This window comes from Gymnodraco acuticeps, unplaced genomic scaffold (genome assembly GCF_902827175.1).
Source record: "Gymnodraco acuticeps unplaced genomic scaffold, fGymAcu1.1, whole genome shotgun sequence".
Lineage (NCBI taxonomy): Eukaryota > Metazoa > Chordata > Actinopteri > Perciformes > Bathydraconidae > Gymnodraco > Gymnodraco acuticeps.
In genome coordinates this window covers 196341-217778 of record NW_022990735.1, presented here as the reverse complement: position 1 = coordinate 217778, position 21438 = coordinate 196341, and the positions used below count along the sequence as shown (strand labels likewise).

Sequence of the window (21438 nt, the reverse complement as noted above, 5' to 3'; positions counted from 1 at the left end):
GACCTCTGCTTAAAAATACTAAACTCACAGCCCATTCATTTGGCCTTTCTTTCATGCTGTGCAAAGAAAAAGCAACCTCTTAATCCAGATATCTCACCATGACTCACGTATGCATGCACGTGCACGGTTGTGGCATGACCACCAAAACAGAAAGATATGGACACAGATGTGTGCAAATGTATTTAGTTTCCTATCCATGTGAACATGATTTAAGTGGGGGGGGGGCCTAACCTCCTCTAGGGGGGTCCGGGGGGATGCTCCCCCGAGAAGATGTTTTTTTTAAATATTGAAGTTAAAAGCATCAATCTGGTGCACTTTGAGAGCAACATTAAGAGATCTGTGGATACATCTCTCAACACCCATAAGAAACAGAACTGTCAACAGATTTTATTTTTCTCACTGGTTGTAGAAAAAGCTTCTTATATTCGTTAGCATAGCTAGCTAACCAGATGCTAATAACAACAAAGTTATTGACTGTATGATCAGTATGACAGATGAACAGATCGCCACTGGGCTTTCAACTAAAGACACAACCACACAAAAACTGCGGCATGTGTACGGCTCCTTGTGAGTACTGCAATTTAGCTAGTGGAGCCTCGGAGATGGGGGTGCTGCAGCACCCTCAGCATCCCCCCCTTCCCGCGTCCATTCGCGATGTCTCGCAGACTCCACGCAGCAAGCAGGAAATGAACCCAGCTCACACTGTCCGCTCCTCGCAGCAGCGAGCCGCGTAACGTCCCGCCAACACGGCCCCCAGACCCCACGCAGCATTCTCATCTGTTTGTCATCACTGGTGTCATTTTCTGGTTGCTAACAAACGCCATTGTAACACATAATCACTGATGTCCAGCTGTAACGGTGGTGGACTCATCAGAACACTGGGCTCACAGGGAGGGGGGGGCAGGAGCTCCAACCAGCCATTTAGGACAGAGAGTGAATATACAGAGATGCTGTTTGAGAAACCAATGTGAGATTGGAACATTGAACAATGTAAATCTATTCTAGTAGACCTCAACAATGGAATTATGATCAGTAGAAATGGCCATGACATGGAACCTTTAAAATCCAGTTTGTGTTCGTCACGAAAGATTTGTCGTCTGCTGCTCTCCATGTATTTCTCTCTACTGTCGCTGTCAAATTGAGTCATAAAAAAGCCTTTCTCCCAACCACTGCTGAATTCTATGGGATTGGAAATGTTGGTCAGACTAGAATCATCTCTTTTTGCGCTCTGGGAAATTGTGCTCAGCATTTCCTGACCTAAAGTGAAAGTCTGACATTTTTGGAAATAAACTGATAATAAACTGGGGGAGCAGCTGGCCTGGCTATGTTCCAAGATAACAAAACACTTCATGGTGTTTGGATTATAGGTACAAATAGTAAGTCTGGCACATAACCAGAGTTCAGTGATTCATGTTTTTTTTTTACTGTCAGAAACTCTTCATACTTGCCTCTTTACAAGTATTTTATTTATTTATTAGAAAAACAACCAAAATAAAGTTGTCATGTTTAATCTTTGCTAAGTTATTCTCAAGTTCCGCCCATATCCTCTGGCACTACCAAACTGAACTTTTGTTAAATGGTTGCTTGTGTTTTGAAGCTTTGTCTTTACCCGCCACCATCTTTGTCATAAGTGCCGGATTGGGGCACTATAGACAGGGGTGCACATAACTGGTACGCAGGTACGCATGTGCGGCAGCAATCTGAAATGCGTACCGTCACTTGTGTCACAAAGCGCATTTGCGTACCGACGTACTTGTGAAGCTTTTCCAGAAGGCGGTTAGATCACCGGACGACAGAGTCGGTCTCCGTGTGCACAGACAGGGCTGCTGTTAACGTCGGTCTGTACAACGGAATTGTGCTACGCCAACCGGCTGCGGAGGGAGACTCCCCCCTTCACAGGAGAACTGCGCTAAAACAGCCCCCCCCCCCGTCGACTTTCCTGAAGTATAATAACTTCATGTAATAACTTTGAGTGGAGCCAGAAGTTGGAGTACCAAACACTGACTCCAGGTACAAGATGCAAGATGGCTCACTCCTTTACAACTTCCACCATCAGCTCCAAAAAGCACATATTTGTCTATTCTGAAGGGCTGATAGCCCTATGTAAAAACCTGATTTGGTGATTATACACTTTAGTTTGTGTTTTGAACATGTAAATGAGTGAGCTACAGAGGTGCTGGTGGGCAGATCCATTCTAGCGGACCCCCCTGTACCTAGAGCTAGGTCAGCTTGTTGCAGCATCGACACAAGCAGGAAAGTGGTATCCATCTTTCCCAAAGCTTTGTACATTTCTATGGATAAAATAAAATGTGTTTGTTTCTGAATATAAACACAGAAACAGCTTTAGTGTTTATTTAGTATGGGCGTTTGCTGGTACTCGAGTGTCAGATATTCCACTGTGGAGCCTCACAAGGTTTAATTCAATCACACTTCAAAAGCGTCTCCGCTCTGTCTGCCGATCATCGGTCCAGCAGGCAGCAGCTCATTTCCTCGGAAAAACCTTTTAAAACTTAATTGTGCCTCTAATTCCCTGGTTTCCACACACACACACACACACACACACACACACACACCACACACACACACACACACACACCACACACACACACACACACACACACACACACACCCACACACACACACACACACCACACACACACACACACACACACACACACACACACACACACACACACACACACACACACACACACACACACACACACACACACACACACACACACACACACACACACACACACACACACACACACACACACACACACACACACACACACACACACACACACACACACACACACACACACACACACACACAATGCCCACATGAGCTCATCTGGCTTCTGCTGCTTATCACTAATGAGTCATCAGAAGAAATCTAACTGGAAAATAAGTAAACACAGAAACATTTTCCTTCAATCTCCATCTCAATCTTTATTTATATAGCACATTTAAAACAACCTTCAGTTGACCAAAGTGCTGTACAAGGCAATAACTATAATATTAAATAACACAATGGGAGTACAATATGCTAACTCACAGCTAGTTAGCAGCTACAAGGATTCCAAGGAACAGGAGGGCTGTGTACCGGGTAATAAATCTACAAGTGGTAGTCCTCCCTGGAACTCTCTGGGTGCAAAGCCTAAAGCCTAAGAGTAAATCATTTCCATGGGATTTGGGAGGACGGATAACAGGCAGAGCCCAGAGCTCCGAAATCTGTGATGCGACCGGCAGGCCTGCATTGTTATCACCCAGGAAGAGCGCCTCTTCAACCCCTATTCATACTAGGAAACAGCAGTGGACAGCTGCTAAAGGGAGAATTACAAACAATCCTCCTAAACCACCAAGTGTGCCAATCCAGAACAGATACGCTCCGCTGACCGAGAACCGGAGATCTGATGACCTGGATAACCTGTCCTCTTCACGCAGCAGGGTAAGGACCAATAGCTACTCTAAAAGTAAAAGGCTAGAGGGAAAGCTAACGACTGGGCCTGAAACTCTGATTGTGGGTGACTCTGCTGTAAGAGATGTAAAAGGTCTGTGTAATAAGAACAACACCAAAGTACTCTGTTTTCCCAAGGATGTGGTCTCTGACTTGGCTGAGAAGATCCTGCATATTGGGGCTGAACATCCGACTGTGAAGAATGTGGTACTGCACATTGGAACAAATGATGTTGTGAAACAACAGTCAGAAGTGCTGAAAGAAGACTTTAAATGTTTGTTGGAAACTGCCAGCTCTCTAAATGCAGATGTGTTCATCAGTGGCCCTCTACCGCCAGTCAGAAGAGGAGTGGAGAGATTCAGCAGATTGTTTGCACTGAATACCTGGCTTTCAACTGTCTGTACTGACCATTCTGTTCATTTTATTGACAATTTTAACTTTTTCTGGGATCGCAGACATCTTTTCAAGGCAAATGGAGTTTGCCTGAACAAGTCAGGAGTTAAATTGTTTATCTCTAACATATTCAACTGCCTGCGTCATCAATCTGTTCCCTCTGCCAAGGACAAGCAGCAAGAGGAATCAAAACAGGAGAAAGACACAACACATCACGCAGAAAACCCTGAAGAATTATCACTGCACCCGCCTGAGGAATGTTCTGATTATGGGAGACCTATGACACACATGGAGGAGTCTCCACCGACGTCACCCCCCCTGTCAACGCCTTTGAGGATACTCTTCATTCATCCCCCAGCTCTCTCTACTCTCCGCTCACCCTTTCACCCTCGCCCACCCCCCTGGAGTTCGATGACTGCATGAAGGCGACACGCAGGGTTGGCAGCATGTCCTTTACCCCCGCCCCTCAACGACACCCACCAAAATCACAGAAGCAGAGGCACCATCTCCCCCGGCTTCATCACCATGCCTATACCACAATCATCCAAACCACAACAATACAAGGAAGATGGAAGCAGATTTCCAAACCCCCCTTTCTACAGTGTAGCCCTCACCCTGCCCTCCTATGATGAGAGGAGCAGGGTGGTGGGTCCTCCCTCCCCTTCAAAGCCTGATAGGGATGTGTGTGTACAAAACGCTGCAAACTGATATGGGCTGGGTCCAGGCTCAAGGGCGTATGGCACTCTCAACTCTTTCCAGGACATGCCGGGGCCCTGCCTGCCTGTAGCTTTGCCGATATCTGTGTTGATAGGTAATAGATTAAGAGCGGTGAATCATCTTAGATGCAGGAAGCGCTGTATCAAATTTAGCAGTGATTCCATGTCAGCCACAGCTTGTCACAACAAGTCTGACTGATAGTGTGTTTAACAAACTTAAACTAGCTTTATTAAATGTCAGGTCTTTGGCAGGAATGACATTTTTAATCAATAATTGTATCACTGAGCACAATCTCGATTTTATGTTTTTAACAGAAACTTGGATTGAACAAAATAACAGTGCAGCTGTTCTTATCGAATCAACCCCTCCCAACTTTAGTTTTATGAGTCAGGAAAGAATGCATAAGAAAGGAGGTGGAGTTGCTATTCTGTTCAATGATTCCATTCAATGCAGGAAGACATCGTATGGAAACTTTGATTCTTTTGAATATGTGGCCCTTCAGCTGAAATGCTCCTCTCGAGCTCTGTTCCTAAATATCTATAGACCACCCAAATACTGTGCAAGCTTTTTGATGATCTTACCGAACTGCTGTCTATAGTGTGTATTGACTTTGACCGTCTAGTCATTGTTGGTGATTTTAACATCCATGTTGACAACCCCCAGGACAGAGGGGCAAAAGAACTGTTTTGTGTTCTTGATAGCTATGGACTGACTCAGCATGTGACGGACTGGACTACTGCAATGGTGTCTTCACAGGTCTCACTAAAAAATCTATTAGGAAGCTGCAGCTGATTCAGAACGCTGCTGCTCGAGTCCTCACTAACACTAAGAAAGTGGATCACATCACTCCTGTTCTGAAGTCTTTGCACTGGCTTCCTGTGTGTCAAAGAATAGATTTCAAAATACTGCTGCTGGTTTATAAAGCACTGAATGGTTTAGGCCCAAAATACATTTCTGACCTCCTGCTAAATTATGAACCATCCAGATCTCTCAGGTCTTCAGGGACTGGTCAGCTTTCTGTCCCCAGAGTCAGAACAAAACATGGAGAAGCAGCGTTCAGTTATTATGCTCCAAATATCTGGAACAAACTCCCAGAAACCTGCAGGTCCGCTGCAACTCTGACTACTTTTAAATCCAGGCTGAAGACTTTTCTTTTTGTCGGTGCTTTTAATTGAACTATTAATATATTAAACTGCACTGTAACTTTTATCCATGTAGTTTTTTCTTTTAATGTTTATTTTATTATCTTTTCTTTTTAATGACTGATTTTAAATGCCATTTTCTTAATGTCTTTCATTTTTTGTAAAGCACTTTGAATTGCCTTGTGTTGAAAAGTGCTATATAAATAAACTTGCCTTGCCTTATAATAATAAAACAATAATTAAAAACATGATAAAAAACACAATAACTAGAAACATATATATAAAAAAAAACACAAACAAATGTAAAAATGTAATGTTCAACTAGTATTAAAAGCCAGTGCAAAGAGGTGAGTTTTTAGCTGAGATTTAAAAAGTTCAATAGACTCAGCAGTCCGGATACGTGCTGGGAGGCTGTTCCACAGTCTGGGAGCTGCAACACTGAAGGCCCTGTCACCTCTGTTTTTTTTCCTGCTCCGAGGAACCACCAACATATTCTGCTGAGCTGATCGCAATGCTCTAGCTGGAGCATGGCGGTGCAACAACTCAGACAGGTAATGTGGTGCCAGTGCATGCAATGATTTAAAAACAACAAGTACTTGAACTGGATCCTGTAACTGACAGGAAGACAATGAAGGTCTGCCAAAACGGGTGTGATGTGGTCATAACGTCTCTTTCCAGTAAGAAGGCGTGCAGCCGCATTTTGGACCAGCTGCAGGCGACGGATCAAACACTTATCAACACCAATATACAGGGAGTTACACTAGTCTAAACGTTATAAATAAGTGGATTAGCTGTTCAAATTCCTTACTAGGAAGATAGGCTTTTACCTTCCCCAGAAGCCGCAGCTGGAAGAAGCTTGTCTTGACAACTGAGCTTATCTGTTTATCAAATTTAAAACAGTTGTCAAAGATGACTCCAAGATTTCTGACAGAGGGACGGCTGTAGGAGGCTAAGGGGCCGAGTACACTATTAAAGCCATCCAGGAGTTCAGACTGTCCAAATATTATAATCTCTGTCTTGTTTTCGTTAAGAGTCAAGAAGTTGATTTCCATCCATGATTTTATGTCTTTCAGACAGCTAAGCAAGGCAATCCTAGATTCCTTATTTGTTTTTATAGGCAGGTATAGCTGCAGATCATCTGCAAAGCAATGGTAAGAAATGTTATGCTTTTTAAAAAGACTGAACAAAATGGGGCCTAGTAGTGTTAATTTCGTCAGCCATTTTTTTATTTAGTTTTAGTCCTGTGTTTCATTTCCTTTTTAGTTTTAGTCATATTTAGTCACCTTCATCCTGTTTTTATTTAGTCAAGTTTTAGTCGACTGAAAGTCTGAGCATTTTAGTCTTATTTTAGTCGACTAAAACAGTAACTATTTTAGTCAAGATTTAGTCGACTAAAAGTCTGAGCATTTTAGTCTTATTTTAGTCAAAGAAAACTAATTATTTGAGTCTACTTTTTGTCAATAAAAACTGTTGAGTCTTTTTTAGTCATCAGATTATATAGAACATTTCAGTCAAACTAGTCTAGCCAAAACCAATAATTTGTCATTTTAGTCAAACTTATTTCACAATAAGATTATATCTTGTCCTTATTTGATGAAAAACACAGGTTGAATGATTAAGAAGCTTTGCAGAGAGTATCTGCTCAGGTTTGTGGTGTTAGTACCAGCTGTGTTATGGCCACATTGCTTCCCTTCTGATAAAACAATGCATTCGCTTTTTTTCTCCGCCTCATTGTAGCGAAAATGGGCCCAAATATCACGTTGTTTCTTTCTCCCAAGCAGTGGTGGCTTTAGACTTTTTCGTTGTCAGTCATTTTGACGGATCGTAACATTTCCGTCATAATCCATTATTACCCGTCGAGTGCACAATTTATCATTCACTCGCGCTGACGGGGGGTATTCGGTTAACGCGAGTGCGACCACTGCTCCCAAGCCCTGTTGCCATTTTATTGTCTGTTAAATAAGGTTAGTTAGACCACAAGTTAGACCCGAGTCTTCCTGACAGTTCATATTGTGCCGCTGCCCGGTGTAATTCAAATGTACCGCCGTGCGCACCGCAGACACACACAGCTGCTGCCCTGCCGCAGCCCCGGAAATGGAACTGCTGGGAGAAAAACTGACTATCAGAGATGTAACGTTATCTTTGATAATATTTTGTCTCCTCATTTTTCGTCAACGAAAGTAAAGAGAGATTTTGGCATAGTTTTTATTTAGTAAACTACATTTTCGTCTCGTCACTTTTCGTCAACGATATTGCATGATGATTTCGTTGCAGTTATTGTTTACTGCCGTCGGTGCCGTCTCGTCATCGTCTCGTTTCGTCATGGAAAAAAAGGTCGTTGACGAACATATTTCGTCATAGTTTTAGTCAACGAAATTAACACTAGGGCCTAGGATAGAACCTTGAGGGACCCCATATGCTAGTGGGGCTGCAGCTGAAGAATACTGGCCAAGATGCACAGAAAAGGTCCTTTCTGACAGATAGGATTGAAACCATTTTAGGACATTACCTTTCATTCCAACACACAGTTCAAGGCGTGATAACAGAATTTGGTGGTCAATGGTGTCAAAAGCAGCAGACACATCTAAAAGCACAAGCACAGCAGAATTCCCAGAATCAGCAGTTAAAAGAAGATCATTCAAAACTCTTAGGAGAGCAGTTTCTGTGCTGTGGCGTGATTTAAAACCAGACTGAAGCTTCTCTGATATGCAGTTTAAAACAAGGTGCGACTGCAGTTGCGCTAACAGCACTTTCTCTAGGACTTTAGACAGGAAGGGAAGCTTAGAAATAGGTCTAAAGTTGGAGAGCACAGAATGATCAAGGTTCTGTTTGTTTATAAGAGGCTGCACTACAGCGTGTTTAAAAAAGGTTGGAACGCAGCCTGAGGTGAGAGAGATATTTATCAAAGTTAAAATATATGACCCAATAGTAGTAAAAACGTCTTTCAGTAGTCTCGGAGGAATACTGTCTAAGGGGTATTGTGAAGGTTTCAATTTTTTAACCACATCAGATAGTGAAACCAGGTCAAACTGCTCGAAGACAGCTGAGCACACAGGAATCCTTCCTTGGAATTCAAAGTTTTGATCTGCATATGCTCTACTGATCATCAGAAATGAGTTTGTTATAGTTTATTTTAGAGAGAGTAAGTAATAACAGGTTGACCAACATGTAAGGGAGACACTTTGTAAAGATAAAAAGGCCACTGTCAAAAGGAAAGCAGAAAATGGCATATCATCATTTTGCCAACCACCGGTCCAAAACTCAATATAGAGTTAGAGATATAAGAGGAAAAAAAGACATGAATCCTCACACTGAAGGAGCTGAACCAGAGTATGTATGGCCTTACAATGGGATGAAATGATCAATTGATTATCACATTATTTTAGGGTAGAATCTTTTCATATCACAACATTGACTATCAAATACGTTATGCTGCGCAACCGTTTTGTACATTTATTCATTCTGTTTAAACTCAAATTGCAGATAAGGAATAAATCAAACTAATGTTACTTGTATTAAAGCCTTGTTTTTGTACACAATTTAGATTAAGAAATGACATTCAGTAAAGGCTCTCTACAGCAGCTCTAATGAAAGAGGACAAACAACAACGGCACAAACCTACTTTAATGTCCGACATGTGGACAGTCTTGTGTCTCTTCTAGTGTCCTTTTGACTGTTACACAACCTAAATAAAATGGACATCACCCCCTCACTAAATCGATTAAATGTTTCCTTAACATCCAGTACGTACACATCCTAAACCTTTTAATGAAGATATCCAGCTCAAACTCGTATTAGGATGACTTGGAGTATTTTTGAAGTGCAAGGAGAAGGTCATTCAGCGGTTCCCTGATGGTTTTAATACATGAATCTCATCAGATTCTTACTTCTAGGTTTTACACCATTTGAAGCTCACAGTAGGCACAGTTCTTACATTGATTTCCATAAACTTAGCCATTAGCCAAAGTGATAAGACCACAACTACAGGCTTTGTGGTTGTAAAGAGAGAATCTAAAGACTGAGTGATGGTCTGAGGTTTATTCACTCAGCTCACTTCCTGACCGCTGTGTGCAGAAACAGAAGCTGGAGGGATGGATCATGCAGTTTAGTGAGGACTCATTCCCATTATGGGGTGCATTGGATCCAAGAGGCATACTGTATAACTTCAATACCAATAAAAGGTTTTTCAAAAGATGGCATTGAATAAAAAAACAGCAATAGCCTGAAGACATACCGTTGTCCCTCCACACACTAAAAGCAAAGGGCACATTTTTTAGTATTTGTATTGTATTGTTGGCCTTTGAAATTGAAACTGATAGTTAACTTTGTCCCCAACTGAAAAACAACTATACAGTCAGTGGCCACTTTATTAGGGACACCTGTTCAACTGTTCTTTAACGCAAACACCTAATCAGCCAATCACATGGAAGCAACTCAATGCATTTAGACATGTAGACACAACCTGGTGAAGTTCAAACAGAGCATCAGAACGGGGAAGAAAGGAGATTTAAGTGACTGAACGGAGCATGGTTGTTGGTGCCAGACGGGCTGGTCGGAGTATTTCAGAAACTGCTGATCGACTGGGATTTTTACACACAACCATAGGGTTTACAGGCAATGGGCGTCCCCATCACAGCACAGAAACAGCACTGGTGAAAATCACTAACGACCTCCTCATGGCAGCTGACTCCGGACTATTAACTATCCTCATCCTCCTTGATCTTAGTGCAGCTTTTGACACCATTTCCCACAGCATCCTCATTGACAGACTGACCTCCATCGGGATCACTGACACACCCCTCCTCTGGTTTAAATCATATCTCTCTGGCCGCACTCAGTTCATCCAACTCAAAACCTTCAAATCACAGCCACTTCCAGTCACGACCGGTGTTCCCCAGGGCTCTGTCCTGGGGCCTCTTCTTTTTATCATCCATTTACTTCCTCTTGGCAATATCTTCCGTAAACACAACATCCACTTTCATTGCTACGCGGATGACACCCAGCTCTACTTGTCCTCCAAACCAACCACCATCCTCCCTCCATCCTCCCTGTCTGACTGCTTACAGGACATCAAATCCTGGTTTTCCTCTAACTTTCTCAAACTTAACAACAGTAAAATCGAGGTTCTCCTCATTGGCACAAAATCCACCCTAACCAAACCTGACAGTTTCTCCATTACTATAGACAACTCTTCAGTCTCCCCCTCCCCTCAGGTTAAGAGTCTGGGTGTCATCCTCGACGGCACACTTTCATTCAAATCTCACATCAGTAATATCACTCCGCCCGTCCCTTAACCCTAAGACCACCGCCATTCTTGTTCACACCCTGATCACTTCCCGTATCGACTACTGCAACTCCCTTCTCTTTGGTCTCCCTCTCAAATCCATCCACAGACTTCAACTGGTCCAGAACTCTGCCGCCCACATCATCACCAGAACCCCCTCCATTAACCACATCACTCCTGTTCTTCAGCAACTTCACTGGCTCCTCGTCAAATCCCGTATCGTTTTTAAGATTCTGCTCCTCGCCTTTAAGGCCATCCATAACCTCACTCCTCTGTACCTCTCCGACCTCCTGCACATCAACACACCCATCCGCACACTCAGATCTTCTGCTTCCCTCAGCCTCACTGCACCCCCCTTCCGTTTAACCACCATGGGGTCTAGAGCCTTCAGCCGCTCTGCACCCCGCCTCTGGAACTCCCTCCCACCTGACATCCGCAACACTGACTCTCTCCCCATTTTCAAATCACGTTTCAAAACACATCTCTTCACACTCGCATATCCACTCTGATCATTATCCATCACACATCCTCTGTTTTATTTATTTGTTATATATTGCATTGTCTTGTTTATGTTTCTTATGCTGGTGTTAGGTATTGTGTATTTTGTTTTTTATGTGTTTGTACGGCGACCTTGAGAGCCTTGAAAGGCGCCTATATAAAATAAATGAATTAATATTATTATTATGGTCCGAAAAGGAGGGAACATCCAGTGAGCGGCAGTTCTCTGGGAGAAAATGCCCTGTTGATACCAGAGGTCAGAGGAGAAAGGCCAGACTGGTTCAAGGTGATAGAAAGGCAACAGTTACTCAATTAACCACTAGATACAACCAAGGTATGCAGAAGACCCTCTCTGAACCTCCACACGTGGAACCCTGAAGCAGATGGGCTACAGCAGCAGAAGACCCCACCGGGTGACCCTCCTGTCAGATAGGAACAGGAAACTGAGGCTACAATTCACACGGGCTCACCAACAATAAACAATAAAAGATTGAAAAAAATGTTGCCTGGTCTGATGAGTCTCGAATTCTGCAGCGACATGTGGACGGTAGGGTCAAATTTGGCGTAAACAACATGAGCATGGATCCATCCCGCTTTGTATCAACAGTTCACGCTGGTGTTATGGTGTGGGGGGTATTTTCTTGGCATACTTAGTACCAATTGAGCATGGTTTAAACGCCACAGCCTACCAGAGTGTTGCTGCTGACCATGTCCATCCCTTTATGACCACAGTGTACCCATCTTTTGGTGGCTACTTCCAGCAGGATAACTCCATGTCTCGAATATCTAATTATCTCCAACTGGTTTCTTGAACATGACTTCATGAGTTCACTGTTCTCAAAAGGCCTCCACAGTCACCAGATCTAAATCTTATCGAGCAGCGGTTTTCAAAGTGTGAGGCGTGCCTCCCCTGGGGGGCGCCAGAGAGCTTCAGGGGAGGGGCAGCGTGAGAAAAAAATAACGAGAAACAGTGAAATCTAGCTGGTTAACTTCAGCTAACTTTATGCGAGCGGCAACATGGATCGATTTTTAGTGAAGTTACATAAAGTGAAAGAGGAGACAGCGTCTGGCAGAAAACGTCAGCTTTGTTTTGAAATAAAAGTTGTGGCTCATCGGACATTTATGAGAGAAAATCCCTAATGTCCGAGTGCAAGTGAATGCAGTGTGACGGCCACACATTGATTTAAGGTGTTTTTTCTAAACTGTAGTGGCAGGGGAAAAGGTTTAAGGCATGTTAATTATCATGAAATGAAATGAACTATGACATATGTATAATATCCTCGCAACTGCAGTTCTTAATGTCCACTGTTATGTTTGAGTGTGTGGGTCATTAAGCCTCATCTACATGTTCTCTGAGGGGAGGCTCACCTTCCACACTTTGAAAACCCCTGCTATACCTCATTCACACCAACGGTGTTTCAGGGCTGGTTCGGAGCTGGAGCTTGAAAAGCACCAGGTTTTCCTGTTCACACCGCAGCGGAGCAGCCTCTTAGCTCCGGAATCCGGTTAGTTTCAAGCACCAAAAAATTGTCCGGCTAGAGCAAAAGCACCGCATAAGTCACGCTTACGTCGAGGCTGGGGCGTCGAGGCGGGGGCAGGGGTAGGGACGGGATCAACTCCTGAGCAACAACAAAAAGCCTGCGTTTTATCCAGTTTGTACACAACGATGGAGAAACGTAACAAGCAGCAGTGGTCCACTGAAGAGACCAGCTACCTACTGGGAATCTGGTCTTCTGAAGAGGTACAGAGGAAGCTGGAGCACAATCGGCCATTGTTGTTGTTGTCGGTGTGAGCTGTGAGGGGTTTCCGCGCGGTTTGGCTTTATGAAGCAGGCACGCAAACGGTTACGTCATGATGCAAACGATGACGCAATGACGCAGCACCAGTCGGACTCTGGGCAGTGTGAAAAGAAGAAGCGGTTCTGAACCTGAAAATCTCTAGCACGGAGCTTGAACTGGAGTTGCATTGGTGTGAATGAGGTACTATAGAGCACATTTGGGATGTGGTGGAACGAGAGATTCACATCATGTGCAGCCGACGATCTGCAGAAACTGCGTGATGCTATCATGTCAATATGGGCCCAAAATCTCCGAGGAATGTTTCCAGCACCTTGTTGAGTCTTTGCCACGAAGAGTTAAGGCAGTTCTGAAGGCAAAAGGGGGTCCAACCCGGTACTAGCAAGGTGTGTCTAACAGGCTTGGATTTTCGTCATTTTAGGGGCAAGGCCATTTGGCCTTTGGTGTCACGCGCAAAGCCACATGCCAGGGCACAAAGGCCATTGAGGGAAACATTTGGATTTGGAGCTTACAAATAAATAACTTCACTTTCTAATGAAAAAAAACAAATCACTTTTTTAATATCAATAATCGTATCATCATATAGGCCTATGCCTCCTTAGTATTACCATATATAAAATGAAATACTTTACTTTGAATAATTAGTGTTTGGTATGTTTTCCATCTTCTCCCATTCACAAATCCGAAATGAAATCTAAAAATCAAAAATTCTATTAATATGTAACAAATATATTCCATTTCAGAGCAGAAGAAACAGCCTTCAAGGGTCAAACTCTGCACATACATCATTCAGCACAGTGAAGCTCCAACATCCAACTGTATGAACAAGCAATACTTTGAAATGCAAAAGTGTGTGTGAGAGTCTCTTTAATCAACTCCTCACAGCTCCTCATATCTGTTCAGAAACTAGACAAAAGTTAAACAAGTACAAACCACAGACTGTCTGTGTCATGGAGAATACAGTCGCTGCTTTAATTCTGTCTTTAGGACGTTGTTGTTAGTGTGGACGGAGCAGCTACAACGCTAGTTTAGCCTGATGGATCCAATCTCCATTCACAAAACGCGCATTTTAAAAGGTTTTGCATGCCGTCTTGTCTGCACACTTGTCAAAGCATTAAAGCATGGTTTTTACTAACCGTTATCAGTATTTAGTTACTTGTGCATCATTTTGAAACGTGTATTACAATTAAATCACGGGTTAATTTTGTCGTAGTTGGTTTCTACCACAGTATTCACATGAATATAAGCCCCGCCCCCTCTCCAGCGTGTCCTGTTTGAATGACAGGAGTAAACAGCTGACAGCCGCGGTGAAACTCCAGCGGTTAGAGCAATGCGAGTATTCGCATCGCATCCGTTGTGAACGCAGCATAATGCAGTTCAGAAACCACTGTTCTGACGCTTTTAAAGCAACTTTTAATAATAATAATAATAAATCACATTTTTTATTAGAGTGCTTTTACAGGTGCTCAAAGCGCTTTACAAGTACACATTACACATATTAGACATGTAAGAGTCATTACTGCGGACATTACCCACAGGAGCAAATGCGGGTAAAGTATCTTGCCCAAGGACACAACGGCCTGATGCAGTGGCGGCCGAGGCGGGATTCGAACTGGAGTTCACCAACGCCCCTTGATCTGATGACCAGCGCTCTAACCACTGCGCCAAAACCACCCCAACAGTGTGAGGGGCCCAAAGGCCATGGTGGCCGTAGGACGTACAATTATTTGTGGGGCATAACGGCCAGACCGAGGGGCTACGACGGCCATGGCCGTCATGGCCGCCGTGAAAATCCCACCCTGGTGTCTAATAAAGAGGCTGGTGAGTGTATATTGAGAGGAAAAATACTGGAATCTGGCAATATGTATGCATTTCTGGCAATATGTATGCATTTCTTTTATGTCGGAAAAAAAAACCCAACTAATATAATATCCTCTGAATTTGAGTTTTAAGTGCAATTGGGGATTTCAACAACTACTTACAAATGAACAATTAAAAGTGTGTCATCTGTATTTTCTCCAACACAATTTCTGGAGGAAGATGTGCCCTTCAAGTGTTTTTTGTTATTTACCCCTAAAAGCATGGTTTCCGCAGGGACTGCATGTGTCTTCTTCTGCGGCTGTACAAGGCCTTCGTTTAAAAACTAGTGATTGTTCAAATTCAAAAGATGAAAATGATCCTTTAACAAATCCTATTGTGATTAATCATTCCCTGAACACATCTCCTCCCACAAACAGTTCTGCAAGAAAGCAATTTCCTAACATGGACATGTGTGGTTTAACAAGTTGAGAAAGTTGATCAAATTGATAAAAACGCTTTTACTCCTATTCCGCAAATAGGAGGTCCAATAAATGCATCCCTCTTTGGACTGATGTTCAACTGTGAGCTGTTTGATAAACACAGGCACTGATTCGTGAAATGATCTCCAATTTGTCTCGGCTCAGAAACTTGTTGTCACCCTCTCAATCTGTGCAGCAGATTAAATCCACATTTGTTCAGGACATTCAGGGATAACTGCTGCCAGATGACACAAAGCAGCCAACATAGCAGCTACATCTAACATGTCCGCCTCTTGGGATTCTTATACACCTGGATATAGTGTTTGTTTTTATTTATGAGCATAACACTTTTTAAATCAGCAATAATGCAACAATTTAGATTGATTGCATTTTGTGTGGGACATTATAGGCAGATGACATCAATGCACAGGAGACAAGCCAGCATTTCACTTTGATAGCTCTTTTTCTCTCACCTCAACAGTAACAAATGAGTAACTTAAATTAAATGTTGCTTCGACACCTTGAAAAACTGAAACTGAGAATGGGACGCATCACACCGAGGTTTGGTCCTGCAGGCAGCATGCGAGCCACAGAAGAATGGAAAACAGAATAGATTTTGACATGACGAGGAAGATGAGGAAGGATGGAGCCAGCATGCACCACACAGGCAGAAAGTACATCACATAAGAGAAGATGGAGCTCATACTACAGTCCTCACAGGAGGAGCTGGATCACAAACAGGAAGAGGGGTCTTGATTGGGTGGAGGAGACTCATGTCAGATCAGACCAGGCAAAATGTTGCGTGTGGGTGTATAAATATATTTTTGGATTTGTGGTGCCACCAAACATTATTTATTTAGACGTTGAAGGAGAAAAAGAAAAAAAGCAAGGCTGAGTAAGCACGAGAACCACAACATTGAAAACAAAGACTCAAATAAACACCTTTACAAGATAAAAAGACAAAGCATGGGAGGGCTTTAGCACTGAGGGTTTCTTACAGTACGACACAATGTCTGAGTGACTGATATGGACTGTACCTGAGGGCGTCTGCTGGGAGGACTCCTCTGTCTCTGCTGCAGGAGCGTCTTCCCTCCCAGCGGGCGTCGTGTCCTCATCTTTCTCTCCAGGTGATCCAGAGGAGCTCTGCTCAGCCTGCAGGGCGGCTGGAGGGGAGTCCAGTTTCTCAGCTGTCAGAAATAAGTGTACGTTACAGTGTCATTCTTGCAATCTGTTTTACCATCCAAGACACTTGGTGCAGCCCAAAACACTTCAATGGTTTTTCTTCTTGTGTCACATGGGGTTAACATTCTTAGTTCAGAGTGAAATACAGTATATTGACAGACAATGGATGGATTGTCATAATACTGCACACATTGAAGTCCCCAATTAATAACGTTAGGGATTAACGGGCACATCTTCTTCATGACAGAGCATTGTGACTGGCTCTAACTTTGCTTAGAGAAACCTGGGACTAAGATGGCTACGGGCGTCTGCGCGATGTTGGCAATGTGTTTATCATTAACCTGTTTTGAGAACAAAAATAGTTTACAAGGGCACAAAGATCTTCAAAAATAACCTCTTTCTTTGCTGTTAAAGTACAAATGTTTAGGTTTAAGGTTCACGCAGCACAGCTTCACAAAATGATTGATGATCATTGAGGATCTATAATTTGGAGTCCTACTTGTGTCCTTTTTTAGACTCTACCTGGTCAAGTCCTGAGGGAAATATCTGGCTCTCTATGTGCTAAATGCTCCAGTCAGTGTTCAGCGGCTAGCCTCTAAATGTGCCCGTCTGCTGTTTGCCGCTGAGCAGGTACTGCACATTGAGTCTTTCTAGCTGTTTCTCTGTAAACAGCTGCCTGATGTGGCCGAGCACATCTCCATGAAAGCAATGGAAGTCATTAAAACACTTGAAAAAAAGGGCTGGACAGGTAAACAATGTGCTGCTGATACTTTGTTCTTGAAAAAAAAATAGATTATTGTGCTTAGACATCAGTGTTATTATCAGGTTTAAAGCACCTTTTTTTTCACAGAAATTCACTGTATTTTACAGACCGTTCTTGTTTTTCTATATTAAGTGTAAATACCATAAAAATACAGTAAATTACTTTTATTAAAAATAAATAAAGGTTTTATTCTGTAAATTGGTTTGATGAGAAATTATCGTTTTTTTACAAGATAATTCCATTGTTTAATTGTCTTGAATGTTAAATGACATTGAATTCTATGTAAAAACACATCAAATACACAGTAAAACCTTAAATTGAATGTAACAAAATGTAAAAAAAACTAAAAACTGTATTCTGTACTGTTGTAGTAGAATAAAAATAAATCTTATTATAAAACATCTCTTGAATGTTAAATAAATGTATAAATCTTCACAACATTTTTGATATATTACAAATACCTAAAAATTATTTTGTTTAAATAAAATAGTTTTCATATAGTATACTAGTATAGTTAAAGGTGTAGGGTGTACAAAAACATTATATAGAAACTACAATACTGTAACCTTTTGCAAGTATATTTATTTATACTACTGGCGGAAAGTTTGTCTCGAAACTCTTTGTTTGCAATCCACAAAATTGAGATCCACAAACACAAAGTGGATTCACAAATGCCTGATCGGAAATTGTAAAAAATATTTGCAAATGCGTTTTTTGTTATTTGTAGATCTGTTTTATATTTGATAGATAGATTGCAGATATACACACGGATTGTCATCTGTTCACCGATAACTCACAGACAGACAAACACACCCATGTGCATGCTTTATTGCACACTTAAATGTAGCATTAGCTTTGTTCTGCAACCCAGGTTGGCAACCCATTCTCATGGCATTTCGTGTTATGAAATTTGATCTATTGATTCGTGTACTGGAATCTTTATTTACTTCTAATTCGTTATTCTTTTCTAAACCACACACTGTTATTTACTCAACAATAAGTCACAGTTAACCTTGTTTTATTTATGTGTTTAATTGTATAATGTCAGACCGTTTTGCCGTCCGTCAGGACCGAAAGTCGGAGCGCATCAGGACCCTGGAAACTGTATTCTATTACTGTCCACACATTGGAATGATTTCTTACAACTAGGCTATATTAAATAGATAAAGGTGAGCTCTCTCTCTCTCTCGCTCGCTCACAGAGGCTGTGTGCTCCTCCGTGGTGATGACGGCTTGCGTTAAAAGATAATAATAAACATAGGCCTATTTGTAAAGTGGGGGGACACAAACGGGATTTCGAAAAGTGTCACGGTTAAACTTATGAAGTGGTGAGCTCCACATTGCTTTTCTTCCCGACTGTAACGCTGTTGTGTGTGCGTGTGTGTGTGTGTGTGTGTGTGTGTGTGAGAGCATTTCACATGTGCGTAAGAGAGATTTCTACATATGTCTGCCGTTGGTGGGCTGCTGCCTTCGGTGGGCCGCTGGCTCTGGCATAGGTGGGCCGTGGACTTTCACAGCGCCCCACCCACCGCCGCAAACGCCCGCCGTTGCGAGGCTCCAGTGCTGTAAAAGTCCACCGCCGTTGCGAGTCTGCGGCTGTAATAGTCAACTACCGCCCGCGAGGACTCAGGTTCGATTCCGGCCTGAGGTCCAAAAAGTTTATTTAAAAATAAATAAATAGAAATCTCCCGTTCATCGCGTCCATTCGCGACCCACCTATCACATCTCTGCGCCCCACCAGTGGGGCGCGCCTCACACTTTGAGAAACGCTGAATCACACACACACACACACACACACACACACACACACACACACACACACACACACACACACACACACACACACACACACACACACACACACACACACACACACACACACACACACACACACACACACACACACACACACACACACACACACACACACACACACACACACACACACACACACACACACACACACACTAAAAGTTGTGTTTCATTTAAGGTCTGTACTGTAATTCTACAAAAAATTAATCATTAAATGTTGTGTTTAGATTGTACTTCTATAGGTTTAACATGACATACTGTCTTTAAACATTACATCTAAACAAACACTGCAAGCTAAAGTTTGCAATGATTTAATCTGTTTTAGCACTTGCTTTCAAAATAAAACTGTTATTTTACAACCTAGAGCAAGTGTTAACACTTTATTGAAGGTGTTTGGTGTTCTGTGAAATAACAGTGTTTCTCTGCTGAGTTTTTAGTGCGTCAATTTATTGAAGGTGTTTGTCATAATTTCGAAAAAAACTGTAAAATAACAGTTACTCTAAAGTATGTCCATAATAAATAACACACTTTTAAAATACTTTCTGCCCTAGAAATGATTTATAATCATTACCGTTATTAAGGGGCTGCAGGAACACTTTCCCCACGTTTCAAACACTTATTCCTGGGTAGAAAAGCCATGTTCTAACTGGCACTGCTTCTGAATACTGTGAATTTACGTTTTTTTCACATTATTGTAATTAGGGTATTTCACTGTAATTTGACGGAAAGTGTTTGGAAGCACCAGCTGCCAGACTTTTTACAGTTGTTTTTGCAGTGCAGCCTCACAGAGATGCTAGCATGAGTGCAGACTTGTAGCCGTGTTTAGTTTGTTATTTGAGTTTTTTCATACCTTTTGTTAGAGCAGCAGGGGTTTCCTCGTCCACCGTCTCTGTAACCTCATGGACCTGAGAGGGGGCGGGGTCAGATGGCAGTGCAGCGGGGGATTCTGTGGGGTCGGAGTCTGGTTCTGACACTATGACAGACTTTTCTGAAGGAGAGGAGACATCTAGGGCTGAGCGTAGGAGATGGAGAGGAGGTGAAGAAGGGATACAGGAAGTAGAGTGAGAGGAGGCAGGGATGGAACGAGAGGGAAAAGAGAAAGTAGAGATGAGACACATGGACAATGGAGCAGAGATGAACAGAAGATAAACCTGCCTTTAGTTCCTGCCTTTAGTTCCTACCTGTGTTCTCCTCCTGCTGTGGCTCAGCACGTTCAGTCTGTCCCTCCTGCTCCTTCTCCTGCTCCTTCTCCAGCTCCTTCTTCTGGGGTGGGCTGGCCTCCACGCTAGGGGGTTTCAGGGGGCTCTCGCCTCCCATGCTGCTCCGGGGCGACAGCATCTCCATCTCCTCCCCCCAGTCTGAAACAGGCTGGTGGCTTTCCAGAGGGAGGAAGGGGCTGAGGGGCTTTCCTCCCTCCGGGGACTCCTGAACTGTTGGTGGGGGGATGTGGACCTTCGGCCTGAGGGGGCGCTGCTCTTTGGGGCTTCCTGCTGATGTTGGTCGTGAGCGAGGCGTGGGGGAGTTGTCTTTGCTCTTGGTTTGTTTCTCTCTCCCGACGTCTTTCTTCTCATCGCCTCTGGAGTCCTGTTCTGAGTCGCTGCCTTCGTCGTCTTCTCCACCACTGGCATCCTCCCACTCTTCATCGTCGTCTTCTCCGTCTCCGTCCTTCACCTCCACCTGAGGGGAACAAATGGAATGAGGAGATTACTGGGAAAGTTATTGAAGAGTTTGCTTTTTTTTTTTAAACTGCCACAACTAAGCATTTGCTGATAAGGTCAACCTGGTAGCAAAGGTTGGGCTATTTACACTCAACACTCAACATTTACTCTCCTTTGTTGACATTTAGATTTGTTTCTACCAACTCCTAAGGGACATTTCTGGCTTTCGCTTACTTTATATTAATGCTGTGTGTCGCAGGCAGGTAGAATACAGCATTCAGACATTCAAACAGCCTATAGAGTTGAGGGGAACTGTAGTCGGTAAAGTAAAATATGACAAGAAGATATACATAATAGCTTTATTTTTATTTATTTTTAAATGTTAGTTGAATGCTCCATTTATTTTGTAAATGAGGAGGAATTAAGTGTTTGCGAGTTAACAAGGAAATATC

At 42.8% G+C, this 21438-nt stretch overlaps 1 protein-coding gene across 3 annotated transcripts in view; it reads right to left on the bottom strand.

The window, feature by feature from the left end:
• The window catches only part of ccdc9 (coiled-coil domain containing 9), a 58356-nt gene that overhangs the window by 3647 nt on the left and 33271 nt on the right, over positions 1 to 21438 (bottom strand). For all 3 annotated transcript variants that reach the window (XM_034231860.1, XM_034231859.1, XM_034231861.1), the window contains 3 exons: positions 20510 to 21005; positions 20179 to 20340; positions 16610 to 16759 (listed from right to left, as the gene is read on the bottom strand). In XM_034231860.1, the coding sequence (XP_034087751.1) occupies positions 16610 to 16759; positions 20179 to 20340; positions 20510 to 21005 (808 nt within the window). The remainder of the gene's footprint in view (positions 1 to 16609; positions 16760 to 20178; positions 20341 to 20509; positions 21006 to 21438) is intronic.